This window comes from Aedes albopictus, chromosome 2 (genome assembly GCF_035046485.1).
Source record: "Aedes albopictus strain Foshan chromosome 2, AalbF5, whole genome shotgun sequence".
Lineage (NCBI taxonomy): Eukaryota > Metazoa > Arthropoda > Insecta > Diptera > Culicidae > Aedes > Aedes albopictus.
In genome coordinates this window covers 383,314,684-383,340,099 of record NC_085137.1, presented here as the reverse complement: position 1 = coordinate 383,340,099, position 25,416 = coordinate 383,314,684, and the positions used below count along the sequence as shown (strand labels likewise).

At 40.8% G+C, this 25,416-nt stretch overlaps 2 protein-coding genes across 6 annotated transcripts in view; one reads left to right on the top strand and one right to left on the bottom strand.

Moving 5' to 3' along the window:
- LOC109402723 (protein phtf) overlaps positions 1-14,983 on the top strand; it is a 42,342-nt gene extending 27,359 nt beyond the window's left edge. For all 5 annotated transcript variants that reach the window (XM_029878904.2, XM_019675421.3, XM_019675417.3 and 2 more), the window contains exons 6-8: positions 11-172; positions 241-318; positions 14,315-14,983. In XM_029878904.2, the coding sequence (XP_029734764.2) occupies positions 11-172; positions 241-318; positions 14,315-14,464 (390 nt within the window). In that variant the 3' untranslated portion in view covers positions 14,465-14,983. The remainder of the gene's footprint in view (positions 1-10; positions 173-240; positions 319-14,314) is intronic.
- An 87-nt stretch (positions 14,984-15,070) lies between these two features.
- Positions 15,071-25,205, bottom strand: LOC109403197 (uncharacterized protein DDB_G0271670). Its single transcript, XM_029878464.2, has 2 exons — positions 24,251-25,205; positions 15,071-24,190 (listed from the first exon to the last, which is right to left on the bottom strand). Exons 1-2 carry the CDS (start codon positions 25,166-25,168, stop codon positions 23,852-23,854), a joined length of 1,257 nt encoding a protein of 418 aa, XP_029734324.2. The 5' UTR covers positions 25,169-25,205; the 3' UTR covers positions 15,071-23,851.
- Between the last annotated feature and the right edge of the window lie 211 nt (positions 25,206-25,416).

Below are 25,416 nucleotides of genomic sequence, written 5' to 3'. Positions count from 1 at the left end.
GTCATTACAGGATTCCGTACATCTCCACTCGCAGTTCAACTTGGAGGCACTGGTGTGGTCCTGTGCTTTCGGAACGTTCCTGTTACGTTTCATGACGCTCGGTACCAAGATTAACAAGAAGTACAAAAGTGTCTCGGTGTTGATCACCGAGCAGATCAATCTCTACGTTCAAGTAAGATCACAACATTTTCCAATCATATCGATTGATTTAAACTAAAGTTTTGTACATTGTTCATATAGATTGAACAGAAGCCAAACAAAAAGGAGGAACTGATGATCTCCAACAATGTGCTCAAGCTGGCAGCAGATTTACTCAAGGTAAGGAGCGAATCAAATATGGTCAATTCCAATTGTGTTTTTTTTTATAAGAGAATATACTACTACACTACATATTATAAGGTAAACAACTGTAAATTCTAAAAGAATTTACAAAACAGTACAAAAAAATACCGAGAATACCTCTGCAGTACTCTGTACCTCCACAACCACAGCGGGAGAGGTATTTGTTAGTGATCGTTGATGCGATCCATAGATAGGGAACGAACATTAACAATGTTTAGTACGGAACACGATTTTCATTATTGCGATTCTCGCTATGCTATGTACACTAGAATCTCTATTTAGGGAGAATCCACTAAAATCTATTCATTACTTCCCTTATTATTATTATTATTGCATTAGCTTCAGAGCAATTGGAGTACCTAAGATTAGAGATAAGGTCGATTCACGGGAAAGGATCTACGAGGGGAGTTTAGTGTGTGTTCAACGATGAGGGATGAGGGAAAGAACTGCCATCTTTGCCCGCTTCTCTTTAGGGTCCGTCCCAATTGGAGAATTACAACTAATTTTCACTTAAACTTGACTGTTCGATAATTATTTCCTTAGAAGAACTGTCAAGTTTGAGTGTCGAACTGTCAAATTTAAGTAAGAAATAATTTTAATTCGTTAATTGAAACAGACCCTTAATACGACACTTTTTAATTTGTATCCCACTCATTCGACATTCGTCGAGTTGAAAAATGACCAAATGCCACAGCGATGTACACTGTAAATACGAAACGATCCGATATTATGCTTATACTTGCTCCCACAGCAGCTCCTCTTGCAGCTACCTGGTACTACTTCTGGAGGTCACCCGGAACTCTCTAATGTCGTTTTCGTTTTTGCGGTGGTGCTACACCGGTGTAGCACTTTTGCACCGAAAGTGTTCGTTTTTGATTTTCGTGCTACACCGGTGCAGCATTTTTTCTGCACCGCGCATGATAGTGTAGCACTCAAAAAATCGGGAGTGTAGCAGGTGCACACCGTGTCCACCAATCAGCGTTTGCGAAGTTGTCAATATTTTGGTGTTTATATACGCACACCAATGCAACTGCACCGAAAATGTTCGTTTATTCAGCGAAAAGTGTAGCACGAAGCGGTGTAGCACCGGCGCAAAAACGAAAACGACATAAAATAAAAGCTCTCATTTTTGAGTAGCGCCCATTCCGCACAGGGACTGTGTTGGAAACACATATTTTTTTAAATTGCTCGCACGTTCACATTTTTGCAAAATATCAATATTTTTCGGTATTTGAAGGTGGTTTATAAACCCAGTGAGGTTGCCATGTCGAAATTATTGCAAAATACATGCTCATATGAGCGTACGAGCAATTTTAAAAAAATGTGTGTTTCGAACACAGTCATGTGCGGCATGGATGTTTACTAAAAATGTGCAGGCCGAACACATTTTTGAGCGTAGCCGTTTTTGCGTGAATGAACTCCGGAAGCCAACAATCGTATAAAGAATAAGCTTCTTCGCACCACCATAATTTGTTGGATTTGTGTTCAATATTAAATCCGTCAATAAAAACAAGTCCTGCAAAATATCAGTCTCAGTGCCTGTTTCTCAGCCGAAAATGAATGACTGCGGCGTTCGTATTCAGTTCCTCGATGTGAGAACTGACAGAGTCCGAGAGCTCCATTCGTGAGCGACCCAACAAGATCAATTCCCAATCATCCACACACTAGGGGAGACTGGGGAGACTTGATCCCTTTTTCTTAATTTACATGAAACTTTGAGAAAAACACAAAACTAGATCCGATTTCCGTACAAAATGGCAGGTAAACATCTATTGCAAGTTTATACACAACAGAAGGCCTGTAAATTATTGTTAAAGTTTTCAAAACTGTGTTTTTATGGAGGCATGTCTTATGATGTATTTTTCAAAAATGGGTGACACTTGATCCCCCTTTGAGCACATGGTTTATTTAAAGGGAAAATAATTCCAGAGTCTTCCTATTCATTTTCTTTTCGAGTTTTCTTGTATTTCCGATGAATATGGAGTGTTTGGAATTGTAAGATTTCCTTCAATTTTTAAGGATATGCCGGATTTTCAAAATGGGGAGACTTGATCCCCCTTTTCTTGGTTTGTACTCAAGTTATAATTATCTGACACATTTTATCGTTGAATTGGCTAGAATTCCAAGTAAATAGAGGCTTCCGAATAGAATATTATGTTTCACATATATAATGTGTGTGTAATCCTCGAGGGATCAAGTCTCCCAATGTCACTGTTGTGTATACTAAGCTGAATTAATTAAAATATGTTAACAACAGCCTTATTTGGATAAATAAGTTTGAAAGTATTTTATTTAAACTATGTGCTGTGAAATTTTGACACCATTTTGTTCAATTTTCACAAAGTTATTGAGATTTTTCGGACTCGCCTAAAAGATTTCTGAAGGACTGAAAACAAACCATCAGCCGTTAAAAAATAATGCAATGTACAATCGAAATCACTTGTAGCCAAAACATAATCGTTTGTCCAGGAGTAGTTTTGGAAAAAAATATGCTAGAAGAAAAATGTTTTTGATTCCGAGCAAATATGGGGGGAACAAGTCTCCCCAGGGATCAAGTCTCCTCAGTCTCCCCTACTCATGCTGAAAGGCCATTCGTCTCAAGCGGTGGCTTGTGAGAGTGAGTGCCCTATACGCTACCACGGGTGAAAACACTCAACTACAGAAAATTGAATGGAAATTTAGCCCTGTCAGCTCTCGCTTTCAGCACGCTGCGTGCGAGTGTGAGTACCTACAGCCTTAAATGAAACAACACAGCGCACGAGTAACTTTCATGCAGCGAGCAAAAAGACAAAGGATTTTTCACTCATATCTGTGTACGAGTGGATCAACACAAAAAATGTGCTGATCCGGTGTTACACAAATCTGCGTGAAAATTCTTTTGTCTTTTCGGTCGCTGCGTGAAAGTTACTCGTTGCTCTGTGTACATCGAGTTCTGCGTGTATTTCATTTCGCTCCCGTGTTGCTGATCGGAAAACAACAATGAGAGGAAAACCAAAACGGAGAAAATGAAAAAAGCAAAATATCGCTATCAAAAAGGCCTGTCAAAAAATTGCAGCACTGGTGCTACCAAATTGCAATAAACAAGGTGATGTAGGCACGTGTAGGGTCACCAGTTTATTCCGGTAACATGACAGTAACCATTGTCGAATTAGTGGGGTTTTATATGGTATTAAAGGGTCCCTAAAAATGTTCTTGTGCGTAAACCATAGTATCTGTGTACCTACATGCTACATGCATAACTTTTAACATTCGCTGTATTACGAATAAGTTTTATGTTCACATAGGCACATACATCTATGTCCATATCTAAAAACACATAGCTAGATAGTTTTATGGCTGTCTAAGAGTATACATACGAGAGCTTCCTGGAGTACAGGCAGTTGGATCTACAAGTTCAATCAGTGATCTATTGGATCGATATGAATGAAATCCACGTTTACACTGCTCCTACGAAACTACGTGCAGTCAAGTTGTGAATTCAATGTTTGTTTGACGATCTCAAAGTGCTCCCTTGAGTATAGGCCATCTGATCTACAAACGTAAAAGTCTAAGGTTCTTACGATTTATCAATCGGCGAGTGTGACAACACTTTAAGGGTCTCCAAGAATACCTCTGAGTGAAGATCATCGAATCTAAAAACGCCTCTGAAAACCCCTGAATCTTCCTGAAACACCTCTGACCCCTATGGAACCCCACTGAAACTGTGAAGACCCCTTGAAACGCCTTAAATCGCTTCTGAAACAAAAACTGAAACTCTTTGAAGCTCACCTGAAAGTCAAAAAATTCCCCTAAAACCTTTTAGAAACGTCTTGAAACGCCCCTCAAAGTCTCCTGACGCTCATCTGAAAGCCTGCAAAGCTCCCTTAAAGTCCCCCGGCAACTCCTCTGAAACTGAAACGCCCTGAAATGCCTTGAAACCCTCTGAAAACGCCTCTGAAACTCGCTGAAGGAAACCTGAAAGCTTTTGAATTTCCCTAAGCAAGCAAGCAACACGCATGTCATATAAGATATACGGCAGCGCAAGTTTTGATTGTATAGAAGTTGATCTGACATAATTCCAACACAATGCTAGAGTTACATCTAATTACCTTCTCTACAACTAAAACCTTTGCTGCCGTAACTATTATATGACATGTGTGTTGCTTGGGTGAAGAACATTGAAACTACACAGCAAAAAATAAATGCCCGATGTAACTCATTCCGATGTACTAAATAATCAATGTAATCACGATTCCTATGTACTATTATTACATCGTTTTGATGTAAAATCTTTTGTTCTTATGTGTACATCGTCCTATGTAATGTTCATGCTACCGACGGATTGATCGGGTTGCAGCAATTCAGAAGTAATATTACACAACATTTTTTTCTGTGTAGCATTGAAACGACTCTGAAACTCCCCTGAAAACGTGAGAGCTTATACAGCCCCTTAACCTCCTTCTGAAATCCTATGTAACGCCCCTGTATAAATGTCTACAACAGCCTTGAAGCTCACCTGAAAACCTGTGAAACCGCCCTAAACCTCTTGGGAACTCCTCTGAATAAAGTCGCTCTGAAACCTCCGGAAACGCCATGAAACGCATTGGCTACTGCTATCGACCAACTTTTCAGCACAATTCACCATATACATCTTCTTCTTTATGATTCTACGTCCCCACTGGGACTAGGACTGCCTCGCTTCAACTTAATGTTCTTTGAGCATTTCCACAGTTATTAACCGTCTAATACCCAACGACGCCTTTAGACGGGGTATAGTTTGAACATTTTTGCCTCTAGAGATTCCTCCAAGAATTCTTCTAGAGATTCTTCCAGGAGTATTTCTAGAGATTCCTCCGTTATGGCTAGTTTCCACTTCGTACGTTCTATGCAAAAAGATAGGACAAGTAATGATTCCGCTTCAAAATTACTTGTGCAGTTCGCAGATGGCACGTAAAGAAAAAAATGTAACACCCGCAACGCCTCCCGTGCAAATCAAACTTTTCCTTGCGGAAAAATTGTCCGCGCTATTATTCCGTATACGGAAAAGTAACGTTTCTCCCCATACTGGATCAGTTGTCAAAAATACTTGCGAAAAAAGGTGGAATTTTACTTGAGCGCTCTACTTGGCAACACGAAACTTAGCTTTAATCTCGACGGGCATTCTTCTAGGATATCCTCCAGGGATTCGTCCAAGAATTTCAGCAGAATTTTAAACTCGGGAGTTCCTTCTGTGATTCTTTCTGGAACAACTTATTTTAAAAAATCCTCCAAAGATTCTCCAAGGAACTCTTTTAAGGGTTCCTTCAGGAATTCCTCGTTGTATTTTTTAGGGAACTCTTCCAGGAATTGATTCAGTACTTCCTCCTGGAACTGTTTAGGGATTCCCTTAGGAATTCCTCATGAAATTGCTTCCGGGATTGCTTTTGGAGTTTCTTCAGAAACTCTTCTATGGATTCCTCCCGAATTTATCTAACAATTCCATCTGCAATTTCTTCAGGAATTATTTCTGGTATTCCTCTACGAATTCCTTAAGAGATTCTTGCTGAAACTCCGCTACAAATTCTTCTAGAGATTTCACCAGGACTTCCTCTGGAGATTCCTTTAGAAATTCTTACAGGCCATTCCTCTAGAATATGCTCTAGAGATTCCTCTAAGAATTCCTATAAGATTTTTTTCAGCGATTCCTCCAAGACATCCTCCAGGGTTTTCTCAATGCATTCCTTTAGGACTTCCTCCAGGCATTCATCCAGTGATTCCTCCAATAACTGCTTTCGGGATTCTTCCAGGAATTCCTGCAGAAATTTATGCAGGAATTCTTCAAGGGATTCCTCCAAGGGTTTTTTTTTCAGAGACTCCTACAAGAATTCCTCCAAAGATTTCTCCAGGATTTACTTCAGGGAATCCTCCAAGAATTCCGCCAGGAATCCTCCTAGGCATTCTTCCAGGAAATTTTTCCTTGCAGAGATTTCTCCAGGAATTTCTTCAGAGATTCCTCTAGGAATTACACCAGGAATTATTCAAAGAGTTCCATCATAAATTATGTCAGCAATTCATCCAGGAGTTACTCCAGGAAATCCTTCAGGGATTCCTTCAGAAATTCTTCCAGGATTTTCTCTTTGAATACCTTCTGGAATTTTTCCAGGAATTCCGCCAAGAATTCTTCCAATTTTATCTCCAGGAACGGCTACAGGGATTCCTCCAGGAATTCCGGTAAAAACTCCTACAGGAACTTTTTCAGTGATTTTTCCAGGAATTGCTCCAGAAATTCGTTCGAGGATTTCTCCTGGACTTCCTCCACAGATTTCAAGAAATCCCTCCGTGAATTTCTCAGGGATTTTTTTCAGAAATTCCTGCCAGAGCTCCTTTTGAGATTCCCCCACAAATTCATCCAGAAATTGTTGGAGAAATTCCTCCAGAGATTCCTCCTGGAATTCCTTCAAGGATTCCTCCAGCAATTCCCAAAGGAGAACCTCCAGGAATTCCTCCAGGATTTTATCCAGGAATTTCTTCAAGAACTACCCTAAGATTTTTTTTTTCAAGAATTCCTCCAGCAATATCTCTGGGATTTGTTTCAGGAATTGCTCCTGGACATCCTTCAGAAATTATGTCAACAATTTCTCCAGAAATTTTTCCAGAAAGTCTTCTGGGGATTTTTTTCAGAAATTCTTCCAGGAATACCCTCAGGATTTTTTCTGGGATTCCTCCAGGAATTTCTTTAGGAATTTCCCCAGGAATTTCTCAAGGAATTCCCCCAGGAATTTCTTCAGGAATTCCCCCGGAATTTCTCCAGGAATTTCATCAGGAGTTGCTACTGGACATCTTTCAGAAATTATATCAGCAATTCCTCTAGGGATTCCTCCAGGTGTTTCTCCAGGAATTTCTCCCGAGATTCTATCAGAGATCTCTCCATGGAATCTCTTCAGGAAGTTGTTCGTAGATACCTCCAGGAAACCTCCAGAAGTTCCTTCTGAGTTTCCTTCTAGGAAATCCTCTAGGGATTTTTCAGAAATTCTTCCAGAAAATTCTCCAGGAATACCTTCAGGAATTTTTCAGGGATTCCTCCAGTTATTCGACCAGGAATTCCTCCAGAGATTCTTCCAGGGATTTCTTCACAAATGTCAAAGATACCCCAGGGATTCCTTCAAAAATTCCTTGGAGTATTTCTCTAGGAATTCCACCAGAAATTTCGCTGGAAATTCCTCGAGGGGTTTTTTCTCAGAAATAGAAAAATAACAGAAATGGAAACATAAATCTCTCAGAATTCTTCAGAATCTAGATATTCACCCAGTAATTCTTTTAACAGCAATTTCCACAGGAATACCTCTAGGAACTCCTCCATTCATTCCTGAGGAGTTTCCTCAAGAACTTCTCCAGGAATACCTCCAGGAAATACCCCAGAAATTTCTTCCGGAATTCCTCCAGGAATTTCTCCAGGAATTCCTCCAGGAATTGCTCCTGGCATCCTTCACAAATTATGCCAACAATTTGTCCAGGAATTCCTACTGGAAATCCTCTAGGGATTTCTTCAGAGATTCTTCCAGAAAATTCTCCAGGATTACATTCAGAAATTTTTCAGGGATTCCTCCAGACATTGCTCCACAGATTCCTCCAGATTTTTTCCAGGGATATTTCCAGAGATTCCACCAGGGAAACCTCCAGAAATTCCTCCAAGGGTTCTTTCAGGAAATCATCCTGATATTTCTCAAGGGATTTTTTTCAGAAATTTCTCCAGAAATTCCTCCCAGAATTCCTCTAGAGATTTGTTCAGGAATTCCTCCCGGAATTATTATTATTTATTATTATTATTACATCAACAGGCATGGTATAGCCCCAATGATGGGTAAAATTCTCCCAGGGCTTGCTCCAAGAACTCATCCAAGAAATTTCTCCAGGAATACCTGCTGGGTTTAATTCAAGAATTCCTCCAGGAATGACGCCAGGCATTTGCTCAGAAATTTTTACAGGCATTCCTCCAGGAGTCTCTTTAGAGATTTTCCCAAAAGTTGCTTGAAGGATTGCTCCAGGAATTCCTTCAGGGATTTCTCCAAGGATTCCTTCAGATTTCCTCTAGGCATTCCTCAAGAGATATCTTATGAAATTTTTCTAGGGATTCCTCCCAGAATTCCTCCAGGAATTTCTCCAGAATTCTCCCGAAATTTATCTCGGATTTCTTCTAGGATCTCATGAGGAAGATCTCTTCAGAAATTACACTAGGTATTCCTCCCATAATTTATCCACACAGGTTTATTTTCTGAAATTCTTCCAGGGATTCCTTTCAGGAATTCCTCCAGGAATTCTACAGGGCTTCCTCTAGGCATTCCTGTAGGAATTGCTCCAGGGATTCATCCAGGTGTTTCTTCAGGGATTTATCCAAGCAGACTTCCAGGGACTGTTGCACCTCACCTCACCTCTAGTGATTTCTTCAGAAATTCCTCTCAGGTTCTCTTCAAAAGTTCATTCAGGAGTTCCTTCGGAAATTTCAGAAATCCTTCAATCATCTTTTGAAGGATGTACCCAAGAACTGGTCTACTAGGTAGTCCGTTGACTTTTTTGATTTTTTTTTTCAAAAATTTCTGGAGGAATTCTTCCAGTGAATAGTATTGGAAGATAATTTAAAAAGGACACATACAGGAACCAGGAAGTTCTAGGTCAGTCTTCAAAAGAGTTCGTAATTTCCAAAAGAGTTCAGCTATAAATTCTTATGAATGTTTTGTAGACTTTAACAAAAAAATCTGATAATGCACGGGTAAATAAAAAACCTTAATCTAATCTGGAGCGGACCTGGTGTGATGGTTAGAACACTAGACTATCACGCCGAGGACCTGGGATCGAATCCCACTCTCAACAAACTCGCTAAATGTGGTGAGTTCTACCTTCGGAAGGGAAGTAAAGCGTGGGTCCCAAGATGAACTAGCCTAGGGCTAAAAATCTCGTTAATACAGATAAAAAAAATCCTCAATCTTCCAGAAATTGGTCACCGCTACCAGTACTACGTTGATTTGTGTAGATCAGGCGAACTTTTCTTAACGTATTGTACACAATACAACAGCGTGACTGCTGAAGGGTTAAATAAAGCTTTTAGAATATAATGTTATTGTGTTCAAATTCATCGTGTTGCGTTTAGTTATTAAAGCTAGTAGGTACATATTTGTTAAAGGTGCTTGCGACCGCCTCCCTCAAAGAATCTTATAAGAACAAAGGATTTCAACATACCTAAATACTTTCATAAAAAAAGGCACAAAAGAGAAGGAAGAACCTCTACCATCTCTAAAGTTTTGACCAAAAACACATTTCTACCCAAAACAAGTCCAGCAATTTTGAAAGATTTGCTTAGTAAAATGAAAGAAAGGCAAAGAATTATATAACCTAAAAAACTGAAATTGATTACATATTTTGTAATAATATTAACCTTCATCCAGCCAACGTACATTTTCCACCTTCGGAAAAGCACAAAAATGGTCATAACTCTTTTGTTTCTCGATGGATTTTGATGAAATTTTCACAACTTCCCGAAAAACTCTTCTAGTTTATGGTGCCGGGGATCTGGGTGCCTGGTCCACATGGTTCCGGAGTTATTCCGGATTGTCTTGGGGTACCAAAATTAGCCACATACTTTGCGCAACGTATATCTCAAGATCCCGATGAGGTAGAAGTATAGTGTCTTCGGCAAATTTGTTCAGCGGGTTAAGAACTAACTGGAAACGGCGGCTCTGGTTCGCGATTCGGCCGCTAGGCGGCGCCAGTGCTAAAAATGTTCAAACCTTCATATCTCAGAAATTTGATAAGATAGAATGATGCTGTCTTCGGCAAAATTTTTCAGCAAGCTCAGAACTATCTGATAGTAAAGTCTTTGGTTTGGGATTTATTCGCTAGGTGGCGCATTGTGTCTGAATTATTCAAACACGTATATCTCGATACCCTAATGAGGTACAAGCATGCCGTTTTCAGCAAAGTTGATCAGCAGGCTAAGAACTATCTGGCAATGGCGTCTTTGGTTCGAGAATCGTCCGCTAGGTGGCGCCAGGGTAAAAAATGTTCAAACTTCTATATCTCAGAATCCTGATAAGATAGAATGATGCCGTCTTCAACAAAGTTCTTCAGCAAGCTAAAAACTGTCTGATAGTTGAGTCTTTGATTCGTGATTTATTCGCTAGGTTATTCGCTACACCATCTTTGACCCCCTGTAGACAAATTTTGTCACCCCACAATATTGCTCCGTTTAGTTCCGGGAATGTCTCCGGGAATTTCTACAGGAACCCTTCCGGATTTTTTTTTCCAAGAATTTCTCCGGGAATTTCTCTAGGAATTCCTCTGGAAATTTCTCCGGGAATTCTTCTGGAAAATTTTCCAGGATGTCCTCTAGGACCCACATCAGGAACTCCTTCTGGGAATTTCTCCAGGAGTTTTCCAGGAATTCCTCCGGATTTCCTCCGAGAATTTCCACAGGAATACCTCGATGAGTTCCTCCGGAAATTACTCCATGAATTCGGGATTTTCCTCAGAAATTCCTTAAAGAATTTCTCCAGACTGGATTTCTCCGAGAATTTTTCTAGGAGTTCCTCTAGGAATATCTCCGAGAATGTTTCCGGGAATTGCTTCGGAAATTTCTTCAAGAAATTGTACGGGAAATCCTCCTAAAATTCTTCCAGGAATTCCTGCGGGAATTCCCCCAGAAATTCCTTCGGGAATTTCTTCAGCAATTCTTCCGTTTTTTTTTTCAAAAAAAAAATTCACTGAAAATTTCTCCAGGAAACCTTTATTCAGGAAGTCTTCCGTGACTTTTTTCAGAAAACGCTCTGAGAACTTCTCCAGGAATTCCTCTGGGAATTTCTCCAGGAATTCCTTCTTTGTTTTCTCCAGGAATTCCGCCGGGAATTTCTCTGGAAATTCCTCCGCGGATGTCTCTAGAAACTTTCCCTGGAACTTCTCCAGAAACTCCACTGGGAATTTCTTCAGGAAATCCTTCTAATTTTTTTCCTGGAATTCCACTAGGAATTTCTTTACGACTCCCTCTAGAAATTTCTCCGGGAATTCTTCAATTACTCCCATCAGAAATTTCTCCGGTGATTCCTTCAGTTATTTCTCCAGGACTTTTTCCGAGATTATTTTCAGAAATTCTTTTGGATACTTCTCCATGATTTCTCCCGGGGATTCCTCCAGAGATTCGTCCAGGAATTTCCGTCGAGGAATCCACCAGTAAGGAGGATTCCCTGAAGAGTTTTCCAGAGGAATAGCTGAAGAAATTACCGGAAGAATTCTTAGAGAAATTTCCTGAGGAATTCCTGGACGAAATCCTAGAGGCACTCTCTGTGGAATACTTTGAGAAATTCCCAGAGGATTTCCTGAGAAAATCCCGAAGATTTCATTTAAAAAATCCCGGAGATATTTCAGAAGAGTCCCCGGAGGAATTCCTGGAGGATTTTCGGGAAGATTTGCAGAAGAAATTCCCAAAAGAATTCCTGGAGGATTTCCTGGAGAAAATGCCGGAGGAATTACAGGATGATTTCCCGGAGGTATTCATAAAGGAAGTCCTAGAGGAATTCTGTGAGAAATTCTCAGAGGGATTTGTGAGAAAATAAAATCACGGAAGACTTCCGGAAGAGATTCCTGGAGAAATTCCCAGAGAATTTTCTTGAAAAAAAAAACCGAAAGTTTTCCTTAGAAAAATCCCGGATATATTCCTGGAAAAATGCCTAGACAAATTCTTGGAGCAATTCCTAAATAACATTCCTGAAAAAAATCCCGGAGAAGTTCGTGGAGGAATACCCGGAGGCACTCATGGACGAAATTCTCAGTGAAATTTCCGGAGAAAATCTTGGAAAAAAAATCCGGAGGAATTCCTGGAAAAATTCTCCGGAGAATTCCTGCAGAAATTGCCGACTCCTGATGGGAGTCCTAGAGGAAGAAATCCTGGGAAAATTTCCGGAGGAATCCCCGGAGGAATTCCTGAAGGATTTCCTAGAGGATTTCCCGGAGGAACTTCTGGAGGATGTCCTAGAGGAATTCCCGAAAGATTTCCAGAAGAAATTGCTGGAGGAAGTTCTTGGGGAATTCCCAGTGGAATTATTGGATAAATTCCTGGAGGAATTCCCGGTGAAATTCCTGGGAAAATTCCCGGATGAGTTCCTGTAGAAATTCCCAGAGACATTCCCGGAAGAAAAAACGGAGCAAAAGAAGCAATATTGTAGGGTGACAATACTTTTCTGCAGGAGGTCAAAGACGGTGTTAGAGTATTGCCTCTTGTACCACCGTACTCGACCATCTACTATCCTGCCAAATGGTTCTTAGCTTGCTGAGCAACTATGCTGGAAATGGAATATTTCTTGTTCATTAGGGTGTTCATATGTACAAGTATTTTCTTAATATTAGACGGAACCTATCGAATAATATCAGAACCAAGGACGCCAGATACGTCTTACTTCCTCTTAACTTTCGGAGCAATTTGCTGGACGTTTTCCGATTTTTTGAGATAAAATTGTTTGAATGTTTTGATTGCTAGTGTCCCCTAGTGTCACCATTCTCGGATAGTTCTCAACCTGCCGAACAATTTTATAGAATACGCCATGTTTTTAGCATATAACAGTAACGAGACACACGTGTCTAAATATTATACACACGGTGCCACCTAACGAATAAATCACAAATCAAAGACTCAACTATCAGACAGTTTTTAGCTTGCTGAAGAACTTTGTTGAAGACGGCATCATTCTATCTTATCAGGATTCTGAGATATAGAAGTTTGAACATTTTTTACCCTGGCGCCACCTAGCGGACGATTCTCGAACCAAAGACGCTATTGCCAGATAGTTCTTAGCCTGCTGATCAACTTTGCTGAAAACGGCATGCTTGTACCTCATTAGGGTATCCAGATATACGTGTTTGAATTTTTCAGACACAAGGCGCCACCTAGTGGATAAATCCCAAACCAAAGACTTTACTATCAGATAGTTCTGAGCTTGCTGAAGAATTTTGCCGAAGACAGCATCATTCTATCTTATCAGGTTTCTGAGATATGAGGGTTTGAACATTTTTGACACTGGCGCCGCCTAGCGGCCGAATCACGAACCAAAGTTGCCGTTGCCAGTTAGTTCTTAACCTGCTGAACAAATTCGCCGAAGACACTATACTTCTATCTCATCGGGATCTTGAGATATACTTTGCGCAAAGTATGTGGCCAATTTTGGTACCCCAAGACAATCCGGAATAACTCCGGAACCATGTGGACCAGGCACCCATGCCCCCGGCATCAAAAACTAGAAGAGTTTTTCGGGAAGTTGTGAAAATTTCATCAACATCCATCGAAAAACAAAAAAGTTATGACCATTTTTGTGCTTTTCCGAAGGTGGAAAATGTACGTTGGCTGGATGAAGGTTTAATAAACACTTGAATTTTCCTGACTGACACCACATAATTCCCTGAGGATTCCAGGTGAAATTAAACTGATAATTCCTGGCTTTCTAGGTTTTACCAGGAGAAGGGACCATTTTGGGAGTTCCTCTTTTTAGAGGGGGTCTGAAATTATCATACCAACCTTCCCCCGACCCCAAAAATCTCTATACATATACATTTTTTTTACACCGATTGGTTAAGAGTCTATAAGGGTTAAACAGATACAGATACAGATATTCCCAAAATGTGTAATAACGTTTGTGCGATAAATAAGACAACAGTACTCCAATTGATTATGTAATTACTTATTATACCTATTTCTTGTAGCTGTAGCGCATTTTCTCTGTTCAATTCAATAAAATGTGTACTTACCAACATAAATGCTGAATGAATTGTTGTCATCATATCAAAGTGCGCCTTAGAAAAGTCATCTTAAGACCAATTTTCGCTGAAATCTGAAATAAAAAATATACAAAAAGAAATGTTATTGGAAACATATATTTGATTTCATTTGTTTCAATATGATACACATTTACAACATAAAACACAACATGAAACAAAATTTAATCAACTGAACCCCATCTTTCTCCATCACGACATGCAGGAACTGGAATCTCCCTTCAAAATATCGGGCCTCAGCGCCAACCCGTACCTCTACACCACCGTCAAAGTGGTCATCCTGTCCGCACTGTCCGGTGTCCTCAGCGAAATGCTCGGCTTCAAGCTCAAGCTGCATAAAATTAAGATAAAATAAACTACTCGTCTGGATCGATGTGTTTTCTTGTTTAGTATTGCCAACCGGTACGTACTCCCTTCGAAATAGCGAAGGACTCGAGACAGCTCAGCATTAGTTTGTTCACACCCCAAGCAGCCAGCAGTCGTCGTAAGTAGTTCGTAGTGTTATAGCCGTAGATTAGATCAATTGTAGAGCAATAATTCGAACAAAATCGAAACAGAGCCGAATTCGTAGTTTCTCATTAGTACAGTTGGGTACGTACGTACACGTTGATACGTTAAATCTTAGGTCTTAGAGACTCTTTTAGAAGAACAGATGTAGGTTTACTCACAATAGCAAAATGTTCTGATTGTGCGTGGACTTTCTTCCCCTCTCGAGTGCGAACGAAGACGGCGCAGTAACTGTCGATAAGTTTTAGATAGTCTGATAAAGTGGTATTTTTCGATGGACTATTTCTATTTTAGGACGTACATTCGAAGATAGTGAATATGATTATGAGATACTTTGTGAGATAATAAAAATGGTGTACAATGTTGACGAGCGCGGTCGTTTCTGTTGAACGAAATCCGAAAGCACTGCTTTCGAGGGTGTCTCCAGGGATATTCGGCCTTGAGTAGTGTGCACTTTTGTCTATGTAAACCATTTATTTTAGTAATATATAATTTCGTTTTGTAGCATTATTTCATCTTCTGCAAACGTATAGTTTGCTCCATAAATTTACAATTAGTTCATTTTCCATACAATAGTTTTTATACATTCAATTTAACTAGTCTCTATGATCTACTGGTAAGTTAAGCTTTCTGCAAATCAGGTGTGTTTGCCATTTCAAAAGTCTACGTCGATTTGTGGGCGTGTAAACGACCACCAAAGAAACCGTAGAACATCGTTAAGTTGTACCAAGAAACGTAGATGTACAACGGACAAAATGCGATTCAAATTCCGGTAAATTCAATAACCGTTCGGGTTATGTGAAACCAGTTTTAATGCTACTCAAGCACATTTCCCAAATTTGCGAAAATGTTTGCTCGATTCCTATTTTCTGGACGTGTTAATTGATGTGTTATCTAAGTTAGTGTTTCGTTTTTTTTCAGCTAGGTACGGTTAACACTTCAGCATCCTAGACAAATTAAAAGCTAAAAAGGTGTGTTACGTTCCTCCCATCGCATCGTTTTGGTGCTCATTCTGAGCTCTGGGTATTCAAAGGGTTTCAAAAATATATATCTATAGCTTTCTGTTTTCCCAGTACTCTTCCAAATATTTAACACGCTCTGAGTTGCTTCCCTCCCACTAACTGTCTCGTTGCGGGTTGTGGCTCGTTATGTTTTCATCCGGCTAAATGTCAGGTACTTTCCATTTATTTCCTATAGAGTTAGTTGATACATTGTCTCGTTCGGCTACAACAACAACATGAACAGTAAGTGCTCTGATATCAATATATTCGATTAGTTTGTAGATGTTGCGCTATCGTGTGAAAGCGTCCCCCTAGTTCAAACTGAAACAATTAAGTCAATTATTGATGGTTTCGTGAGTATCGCTGTGCTGTTCGTTTTTTTTTATATTGACTGTTCAAAATACTGGACAACTAAAACCTTTCTGCTTCTGTCTGTTCTGGTCGAATTTTGAATGGCCCAAAAGCAACATTTGTAACAATTGCTGTTGTAATTCTCTGCTTCAAAATATGAGCTGTTATTTTATTCCTGTTAGTAAAATGTTAGAACGGTGTCTGTAAAAGTGAAGTTCGGCAAAGAATATTCGGGTTATATCAACTGTATAAAGAAATGAATAGGTAATGTCAAACTAATAAAACACGGCAGGCTATGCTAGGCAGGTCACATCGCACGGATGCCGGAAGAATGAAAGGTGAAAATCTTATATGGAAGAGAAACAGAAAAGGGCCATTGACTACGTAGCAGGCTTACGGTGGTTGCTTGCGTCTTTATTTTGTCAAATGTCACTATCAGTTTGATATTTGTGATCACTGGCTTTTAAATTGACCGTTTTATGTTTTGGTCGAATGCCTTGAGATCAATAGCCACGTCAGTTCGTCGGTGGTATCATTGTACTTGCCTCACAATATACAAATTCATGGAATGGCAGGCAAATTATTAACTGTAGACAAGAATGGGAACACTCACTTGGAAAGAGCTACATTCACTTGCAATTTTCACAGCTCAGAAGCGTGCAATCAAGAAACGATGTATGGAAGACTTTTGCTTAGTGGTTTTGCCCAAATGTTTACCGAATAGAGTACACAGAAAAAAATATGTAATTAAAATTCAGCGAGAAATCATGCACATAAAGGGAATGTTAGATTTAGTGCACTTTTACATGAGATATAATGTAAAATTACATTACCATCGTGTAAATTTCCGCCAACCATAGCGTAAACCATCATGGACTCCAACCGGTTACGTGACTATTAGCGGAAATTTACACGATTGTAACGTAATTTTACATGATATCTCATGTAAATATGCACTAACTCTAGCATTCCCTTTATGTGCATGATTTCTCGCTGAATTTTACATGAATATTTTTTTCTGTGTAGGGGTCGCACACGCATACTAAAGTCGTGAGGGAGCTGCGAAGGCAGCTCTCCACAAGGTTAATATAAATTACACTCACCACAAAGCAAAAGTCGTTCATACATCGTTTCTTGATTGCACGCTTCTGAGCTGAGAACCCAGCAAGTGAGTGTAACTCTTCGTAAGTGAGTGTTCCCATCCCTGACTGTGGAAGTGCTCAAAGAACACCAAGTTGAAGCGAGACAGGTCAAGTCCCAGTGGAGACATAGAGCCATAAAGAAGAAGAGAAAGAAGCGCGAACGACGCGTATCTCATCGCGCAGCTGTATCTCATCGTGCACCAGGTGGACGCTGTGACAGCGTGCCTTCAAGGCGATCTGGACGGTAAGAAGATAAACATGGAGCAACTGGAGGCGTTCCGGAACGAAGCCGCACACAGAAAGGTCTGCCGACTGAAGAAGGCTCTGTGCGGCCTCAAGTAGCTCATCAAGCTGGACCGGAAACTATAAAGTGGATGGTACTGAAGCGCTCGAAATACGACACGTGCGTGTATTACTAGATCGAAGGTGGCAACGTTGACGACTTTCTTTTGTTCTCCTACCATCAAGAGTTGGTTGACGATGTGTGAAGCAGCAGTTGTGCGATAAATTCCAGATGCAGGACCTAGGCCAAGTCAAGCAGATTTTGGAGCTGTGAGTTATCAGGATCATTTCTCAAGAAATTCAATATAACGGACTGCAATCCAGTATCGACTCCGCTGGACGCGAACCAGAGACTGCAGAAGACAATGAGCCCATAAAATGAGGGGGAAACTCTAAAGGGTGAAGGAAGTTCCATTTCGCGAACTCATTGGAGGTCTTCAGTTTATCGCATAGTGCACGAGGCCAGACATCACCCAAGAATCAGAATTAGCTGAATAACAAGTTCTTAAGCTAAAGTTTGCTTAAGAATGGTTTGTTCCTCTCTTGTACAGCAAAAATGTGTGTTGGGCAGTCACGCGGTAAGCGTGGTGAGTTCATTCTGCAGTGATCCGGGCTTCCACACTGGACAGCGACCAAGAGGATTTTGCGATACCTTAAGACGAACGAACTCCAGGATCCAGTAGGTAGGGGTAGGCGGGGCATAATGAGCAGCTTAAGCATTTTACCACCAAATCCAGTAAAATAAGTGCAATCAATATGTAATTTTAACGTTCAATCCTCATTTGAACCTTAACTTATAAAAGCTAATCGTTGAAATTCCGAATAAAGTTATAAATGTTGTAAAATTTTATGTTTTTAAAAACGTATAAAATTGCGAGTTCCGTTTTGGGGGTGGGGCAAAATGAGCACCCTAGGTGGGGCAGGATGATCAATCCCAGTTTTGGACACAATCAAATGCTAATGAACTATTCTTGTCAATGATAAAGCATACCGGCAACAATCAATGAGAATTTGAAGGGATTACGGGGTTTAATTTGTAGGGAACTGTGGGGTTCCAAAGAGTCTACTATTGAGGAATTTTTAAACGGTGATAATATACAGATACCGACATTTTCAAGCTAATAAATTGAAAGTTAATGGCAAAACCTTACTATATGCATCAAAACAAATAAAACCAAAATAAAAATTCGTTGGTTGAAGATGTTTACCATTTTCATCATTTTTTGACCAGTTGCTCATTTTGCCCCACCCTACTACCAACTCTTTGAAGCATATTTTTCCACAAAATAATTTTACAATTAGTTGAAAAGTTTTACGAATACATTTCATTAGCTCAGGGAATATCAAGAAACTTGATAGATACCCAAAAAAATTGTTATTTCGATTCCCAAAACCTTATTTTAGGTCACCTGTTTCTTATAATATTTTTCCGGTACATGACCACTTTACGCATTTTGAATAACTTTTCAAGGTAAACTGCTTTTTTGACTAATGTTTCGTCATCAATTCATTGGATTTTAGATAATTAAGCTACAATTAAGCAATTTGTTTTGTAAATTTGAAGATTTACAGTGAAAATACAAGGTGCTCATTATGCCCCACCTGCTCATTATGCCCCGCCCACCCCTAAACAACGTTTGCTCTATCGAAACCAACCGGAATAAACTGAGGTAAGCAACAATCGTAGAAAGAACGAGCTTTTTATTTGCACTACCACGATATCTGTTGAAATTATGTTCAATAACAAATCCGAAAATAAAAACAAAAACAAAAATAGAGTTACCAAGTTTTACTGAGCAAGGTTTTAAAAGTTTACCCGGGTAATTCGACAAAGTCGTTGTCGAATTATCGGGGTGATACATGACACTCAAGAGATCATCTGAAGGCAAGGGTTCATCCGTGAGCTGTATGGCATCCACGAGTCACTGTTTATCAAGTACGACAACAAGAGTTCAATCTGCCTGGCTGAGAAGGAGATGGGCTTTACTATACTCGGCGAGGATGAAGCATATCGACATGCGATACCACTTCATTTGAGAGCAAATTGAGGCGAAGTCGATCAAGCTGGAGGAACACGTGGCTTCCAATCTGCAGGCGGCAGATATCCTGACCAAGGCGTTACCTGGACCCAAGCTGCAAGAAGTTATTATGTGTAATCAAATACTCACTTAAGGGGAGATGTTAACATAACTTAAGCATTGAATTTGTATCCCCTCAATAAATCATTCCTTATTAGGCACTACTGTAACAGGGCATTCCATCTGATCTGGTCAGACGCTTTTCATTCTATCATCTTCTTGTGGATCTCTCTAACATTCGGATACACGGTTTCTTCTCCTTCTCCACACTCATAAGCGTATCGTCCACGTAGTGATAGTTGGTAATTGCTTCAACAGCTGCTGGGCTTTCTTTCTTGAATTGTTCAGCATTATGATTTTTAATATTTATGTTTTGCGATACTGGGCGAACAGTACACGCTGAATGATTGCATCTTCATGACGTATATACTTGGTTCAGGATCTGAGTCATTGTTACTTTAAAAAGAACCGCTGTTAATGTTGGTCGTCCTCGCGCATCAGTACCATATGATACATTTCCGACGATCGGCGCAAATGCTATCTTGAACTCTCGTAATAAAACGGAGTTCAGGGATACACCATGAACAGTGGCGATGGCGTCCCTTACTAACCTTGTTCTACCCGGTTTCTTGGACTTCATGGAATTATAAGCTCTTCCATAATAAGTTTTCCATAATAACTTTTCGCGACGTACTCTTCAATTTTGAGCCTGAAAATTTCCGTTAGAGAGAGGTGCTTCATCAGACGACGATCCAAACACTTACATCGGTTCAAAGCCATTTGCTTTGACTCCGGTAGTCTAACGTTGTCCATACTTCCATAACAGGTCATCCGTTATATCCTTTCTTCACTGACAAATGAAGATCTTGATTTCCTGCGCAGCAGTGCAAGGGTGCAAGTTTCAACACAATGGTGGTTGACATGATGAATGCGCTTAGTGTCGATTGAGCAGCAGCCCCACTTAGTTCATTTGATTCGAACGGTAGTCGCGCTAGATGAGGATATCGTTCTTGCAATTCGCATGCCTGCAACGTATGCGGTGGAAATTTTCAGGTTTCCTTCTGTAGGTACATCTGGAAGCCTGAACTGTTTGTCCGGATTCTGTAGGGCGGATATTAGAAGGTTAGTGAGACTGTGGGAGGCAGTCGCAATTAAGTCTACAAGGTTGTCAACTCCGAGGACGAAATTGACTACGGTTTCCAATTTCTCCCTATGTATTATAACTCGGTAGGGCTCTAACCTTTTTAATTGTGGATTATAGCTTCTAGTCTTCCATACAGCATTTTGAGGATTACTGCTATGCCGGCTATGAAGTATTAAACACGGAAGGAAAACCATTTTGTGTCCTACCAGGTCGAAATGTTGTAGAACACAGTCTGGCGCATCAGAGTTGAGCCTTGTTGAGGTAGTAAGTTGTTCGTAATAGACGCTATCCCAATATTATGAACTGGAGGACCGTATTCCGAGATACCGACCGGAACTGTTCCAATGTCGTTCAGGTTGCCAGTTACAAGCGCTGTCAGATATTTTTTGCTACTACACGTTGAAGTTCGTCAACATTGAAGGCTTGCGTATATTGCTGATCCATCCTTCGAGTGATGTGTATCGTGAGCACTTGAGCAGATTTGTGTTGTACTGTCTATTTCTCGCGTTTAGTATCATACAGGCGTATCTACAATGATCGATTTCTCTTCATCGATTTTCTCTTCGGATTATTCCGGAAAATACGATCAATATTCGGATGATCTCTCGGTGTATTTCGGTGAAGGACGGCTAGGACTAGCATCTAAAACAACAAAAACAATCAAAACTGATTTGCAGGCCAAGTTATTAGCCGAAGAGAAAATCGATGGAGAGAAATCGATCATTGTAGATACGCCCGTATGATACTGAGCGCGAGATTTATTCTTTAACCCTTGCATGAACTTCAGAGTCCAATTTTGCCGCACAATACGATGTCCCGTTGAAAAAATTCAGTCCTCAATCCTCTCCAACTCACTTCCGTCCAGTACTTCACTGCTGAATTCGCTGTCAAACTCCAATATTAAACTGTACTTCTGATCCAGATACTGCTGCTGAAACTTTTTCTCATCTTCCAGTTTTTTGAAAACCCTTGTTTTGGGCACCTCGTAGAATTGAGCCGTGGATTTGAACCAGGACTTGGCGCCACTGTTGGTGATGACTTGTGAATTATAATGAAAAGTTTCTCCTTGGGTGTTTGCTGTGGGATCGATCGTAAACGGTTCTTACTCGTACGACTGCGGCGGTTCTTGTTGGGTTGGATATATCGGACTTATCATCAATTACCTGTTTTCCGGAAGGGGAGGCTCATGTTCAACTTGTAAGCGTTCAAAGCAGCTTTGAAGTTCACGCTTTGCGAATTTTAAAGTTAAAGGTTATTTTAAAGTAAAACATTTTGGAATCCAATTTTGAATTTGCAAAGAATGTATTCTTTGATAATAAGAATTGTCAAACAAATCTCTACTTATATGTATCCCATCAAAGTTCATTTTGAAATGTCTTCGGAAAGTTTGATTAGAAAAGTTTATCATTTTAAATTCGCCCTTATCAAAAAAAAACATGAAATGGAATAAAAGAAAAATCACTAATGGATCTGCGGCCCTAGTTCTGAAAAACATATAAGTGTTAAATAACCGAGGTCAAAACAGTAAGAGTAGTGATGTAAACAACAACGATTGCTCATATTGAAGCAGAGAATACAACACAATTAATTTGTTAGGTATAATTTTTCTTCACAATGAGAAACTGAGAAGCAGAATTCCTATTTCCAAAAAAATGCTCTAACACCCTCAAAACTCCACAGCGTGTGTCTTAAAACTCTACTACAATCAGTATAATCCTACCTACACTCATTTACAGCAGTTCCCAATAAAACATGACTTCGATTTCGTTTTCTCACCAAAAAGCAGTGATCGCGGTTTTAAGGCTTCATCTGTTTTCTTCTTTGTTCTGTCTAGATTCAAAATGTGGTTCGGTCGCGTACCGTTTCAAAAAGTTTGTTTGTTTATTTGCCTCCCATCTAGCTGCTGAACGAATCTGATTAATCACGGCCAAAGTGTCCACTCTACATCCTGGGAGGACTTATACAAATATACGTGTGACTAAAACCCCTCCGGACGGTCACTCCACCGACAAACGAAACAGGATTACGATCACCATCGCCTTCCGGCAGATTCAGGACGACATTACTGCGGAGCTGTCATTGCCGACAATGCATTACCGTTCACATTTGAAGCTTGTATTTGTTTACATTTCGGGTTTTCTATCAGGCCAGGAATATCTTTCATTGAAAAACTTCCATCGAATTCGAAAACCTTTCAATCAAAAACAATCTGATTTACCCAACTAACCATAATTCCCATTCCACAAAAAAAAACTTTCAAGTGTTAAAAATGTGAGAAAAAATTCTGAACGGAACTTCCTGGTTGCTTAAGAGGTTAAAGTGTGCTGATCAGTAACTTTAGCCTACATAAAGTTCAGAAGAGCATCTTAAACAGATTTCAAGCTGCTTAAGAGGGATACGTTGAACTTGATTAGAACTTTGCACAGAAGTTCCTACAAATGTCAAGCTCGAAAGCTGGTTTAGATGCTACTCGGAACTTACAAGCGCCCTGGAAGTTCACTTAAGAACTCTAAATTGTCATTTCAATGGCTCACTTTAGAAAAAAATAAATAATGGAAGGCAAATTTGAAGTTATCTAGTAATGCGGAGTAAGTTCAAAACAGTTGTTAAAATGTAGTTGAAAATGTTGTTTTGTTTCTACATGTTTCGTCAGAAACAGCTTAGTACACTATTCAAACTCATAATGTGAACTTTTAAGTTCAGATAACTACTCATGGATTTACTTTGAAAGGCTACAAAGCAACATATAACAATCCGCAACCATCTTATCAGAACTTCTGGTTACTTTGGTAATTAATAGTCACTTGCATAACTTTTGTACAGCACTGTCACCTGGTGCCTACTAGACTTAACAGCAGTATGGCCAACAGATTACGGCGGTGTCTCGGTCTCTTGTAACGAAGAAACCATACCATGAGTGCTGACTTAGGATTACGTCTTTGTTTTCAATCAGCATTCCAATAACGTTCGAGTAAATCTGAGTAGACGATCGTGATCGGGGGAGCGATCCGAGCCGAAGGTGCGTTCAAAATTTCATTACTTTCTATTGTAGTCAGTGTTTGTGTGAGTGTTCATTTCTTGCCCTCCTATAAACAACTATGAACAACGAAGAAAATGACACATTACTGCACCAGATAGGGATGTCCCTAAAAAGCTGTGAGGACACCCCTCCTCGTGTACAGTCCCCACCTTGACCCCAAACACATAAAAAGAAAAGCGTCAATAATCGCCCCTCGCTTACATCGAACCTGACTTGGGATAGTTCCGCAGGCCGGATTTACCGCTTGTTCCACTCCCACTGCTTCCACCTCCGCCGCCACCACCACTATCATTCCCCGTAGGGGCGGGATTTTCCGCCGACTGTCGTTCGTGGTACTCCTGGAAGCACGGCACGATGCACAGGTTGGTCTGGCACTCGGGACAGTGGTATTTAGTTTTCCGCCGCAGAATTCGCCCATGGGCATCGATGGTGTTCCAGCAGAAGTTGCATCCCAACGCAGGGCCCTCCCGTACCACCGGGCAGTGGCTGGACCGCTGGCTGTCCAAGCCAGGGATTTCCGCCGATCGGCTACTCGTCTGAAATGGGACAGATGTAGATGGTCTTGAGACTCTTGATTGCTAGGCCAAATTACTTACCAAAGGGGACGAAGCGGATCGGGACAGCTCTTCGCCTTTCACTCGGATCGAACTCGGTGTCGTTGAACTCAGGTCGGCTAGTAGTGCAGCAGTGGTTGAGCTGGTGGTGCTAGTACCGGAAGTACTACTGGTGGTAATCGTTGTGGTACTAGCTCCACCAGTGCTACCTACTGTACTACCGGATAAATGGGGTTGCTGTTGCTGCAGGGATTCCAAATCGGGAACCAGAACAACGGTCGGACTCGATGTGCGATCAGTATGTAGATGGATCTGCGGTATTGTAGACGCGGGTGTCGACGGTTCTTCGTCCGAGTCGGTTTTCAGAGAGGAGGACGGCGTCAGATAGTGGGTCGAGCCAATACTGCTGGTGACCAGCGTTAGCGGAGTTGAGCTTTGTGTGGTGGTCATTGGGTGAGAGAGCTGACGTTGCAGAGAGTATGACGAGATGGTCTGGAACGCCTGATGGGGTGCCAGGGAGCTCGAGGTTTGGCTAGGCAGCAATGGGTGGGAGTGCTGTTTCACAAGGTATGGTTGCTGGGAGACGGCCAGATGGTGTCCACTATGCGACCGATCGGCGCCTGCGTTCCGGGCTTCCGGCGGAGACGATACGGCGGGAGATGTCGGGATAATCGGTTCGGAAACCTGCCTCTCGAAGCGATGGTGCGTCGGAACCGTCAGCAGGTTTTGTGAGTACATGGTCGTTCCGTCCGGGGTGTCCAGATCGGAGCCGTACTGCTGGCCGGACGAAGATGAATCGCTTTCTTTCTTTATCCGCTGTTGGCGGATTAGTAAGCGACCTCGCTTGGCAGCCGAAGGTATGCCACCGACCGAGGAAGATGACTCCAGGCTCGCGGATAGGCTGGATGTTCCACTGGTGCTCGACTGGCCGGGCGTCAATCCGAGGGCAATCTTAGCCATTTCGACAACTGGAAATAGAAAATGGGAAGACAACTTCAAAAGGCATCCTATATGGAGAAATTCTAGCACGGTGCTTAATTTGAACTATCTAGCATGGTGAGCTCGTTCCATTTTAGTTGTAAAATTTAAATTAAAAATATAAATTTACACGGGAATTTATACACTCCCGATCAAAAGTTTGGGTCACCCCCTCAAGAACATGTCATTTTTAAGGCCTATATCTCCGCCAATTTGCGTCCGATTTCAAA